Consider the following 1,934-nt stretch of genomic DNA (forward strand, 5'->3'; position numbering starts at 1 on the left):
TAATTTTAAATCTGTAAATTAAGAATGAAAAATTATTTACAAAGAAGGATTTTTTTTTTTTTTTTTGATGAAACCACATGAATCAAGTAAAAAAAAAAAAAAAAAGTAGAAGAGATGCATTAGAATTAGGGCACAAAATGGAAAAGCCAGCCGAACGTAGTTATGACGTTAATGAAAGCCGACCAGTACTAATTGCGCCGGCTCCTGCCCACCGACAGGCGATTGTTTCACCTCTTCGTCACGGCAGGTCCGGCGGCACGTCGGGCACGTTCTCCTCGTCACCAGCCACTGCTCGACGCACAGGACGTGGAAACCGTGGCCGCACGCCGGCAGCACCCGCACGGCGTCTCCCTCCGCAAACTCCGCTAGGCAGATGGCGCACTCTGGCGCCGCCCCGGCCAGCTTCGTCCCCCTCGCAGAGAACACCAAAGCCGGAGCTGTCACCGGTAGCTCCGCCTCCATCTCCGGTTTCTCGAGAGGCTGGCACCGCCGTCGGAGGCGGCGGAGGAGGAGTCGGACTGCGGCGGCGAGGGAGAAGGCGAGGAGGGTGGTGCAGAAGAGGGAGGCGAGGACGATGGCCATGTTGGCGCCAAAATCCCCGAAGCTGGAGTAGGGGCCCCACTTGCTGTCTGTGACGTTGCTGGTGCTCGCTGCCGGCGGATGAGGGTAGTGGGCGACTGTGGCAGTGTCTGCCCGCGACTCCGCCATGGTCGCCGTCTTGGATGGCTAGCCCCTCTATTAGTGAGTGAGTGAGAGAGAGAGTCCAGTGGCTTTTATTTTACAGAAGATTTAGTTGCCTGGTGCGGTTTAAATAACGAAGGAATTAAAGGTAGCTGCTGGATCAGTAAAGACTGTTTGTTCAATGATTGAATGCAGATTGCTTCATCCTCAACTAGGCATCTTTTATCCCTCCCAATTACACAATTTAGTTCGTGTTCAAAACAATCCCAAAAAAATGCGATATTTCTTTTTAAAATAATTTTAGTACAGGTTCTTCTTTTATTACAACAACAACAACAATATTTTTTGCTTTTTAGTCTGAGAAATATTGAGTAAGTTGTCAAAATAAAATAACAATGAAAATGATGGAGACTCTCAAATTAAATAGGTGAATTCTAATTCTGCATATTGTAATCTGTAGTGTTGTAGCTAATTTGAAACGGCACATCAATTCTTCGAATTGGTACTTATCTAATTTTTACGCGAAAAATAAGAAAATGATCGCACCTCGAATTAGTTAGCTCTTAGTCTCGAATTGACAGATATCAGAGTGACGATCGAGATAAGATGCTTTCCCAAGTAGACTAAGGAACAGGATAAGCATCTTAAAGACGGCAATTTATCAAAGACCGCACTTAGATTTCTGAATTGATAAAAAAAGTACTATACTTTGACATTTATCAAAGAGGTACTTCATTGTGCCTTATTTCGGTTCTATCCCTTCCATCAACCTCCCTTTTATTTCTCTCTTCCCTTTTCATTCTCCTATGCATACAACCTCTTCTTGCTTTTCTCTCCTTTCTTCTATTTCCTATCTCTTTTATATACATGCATAACTATTGTGATGTTGATTTTTTAAAATCAGCATCACAACTTAATTACATTATTTTTTGGCATTATCATGACCTGATTTCCAAGAGACTAGGATCACCTTCTAATTGATTCTTCTAATAACATTTTAACACATCTGAAGAAATCGAAATAAGCAATGGGGGCACCATTGAACTCCTTGCATTCTAAAAAATCCACAAAACCTAAAATGTGTTTAATCGAACATGTCTAGGTCCATTAGTGAGTTTTGATCGAAACTCACTAATGGACCTAAACAAGTTCAATTTGACTCCTTTAGGTTCTGTGGATTTCTGAGGCTGCAAGGAATCCAATGATATCTTGCATTGTTTATTTCAACTTTTCCAGATGTGTTAAAATGTTAT

General features: G+C 42.5%; 1 protein-coding gene across 1 annotated transcript; it reads right to left on the minus strand.

Moving 5' to 3' along the window:
- LOC121985063 (RING-H2 finger protein ATL79-like) lies at positions 1–791 on the minus strand. The gene has a single exon (XM_042538328.1). It carries the CDS (start codon positions 706–708, stop codon positions 169–171), a length of 540 nt encoding a protein of 179 aa, XP_042394262.1. The 5' UTR covers positions 709–791; the 3' UTR covers positions 1–168.
- Positions 792–1,934: the final 1,143 nt, after the last annotated feature.

This window comes from Zingiber officinale, chromosome 1B (assembly GCF_018446385.1).
Source record: "Zingiber officinale cultivar Zhangliang chromosome 1B, Zo_v1.1, whole genome shotgun sequence".
In the NCBI taxonomy this organism is placed as follows: Eukaryota; Viridiplantae; Streptophyta; class Magnoliopsida; order Zingiberales; family Zingiberaceae; genus Zingiber; species Zingiber officinale.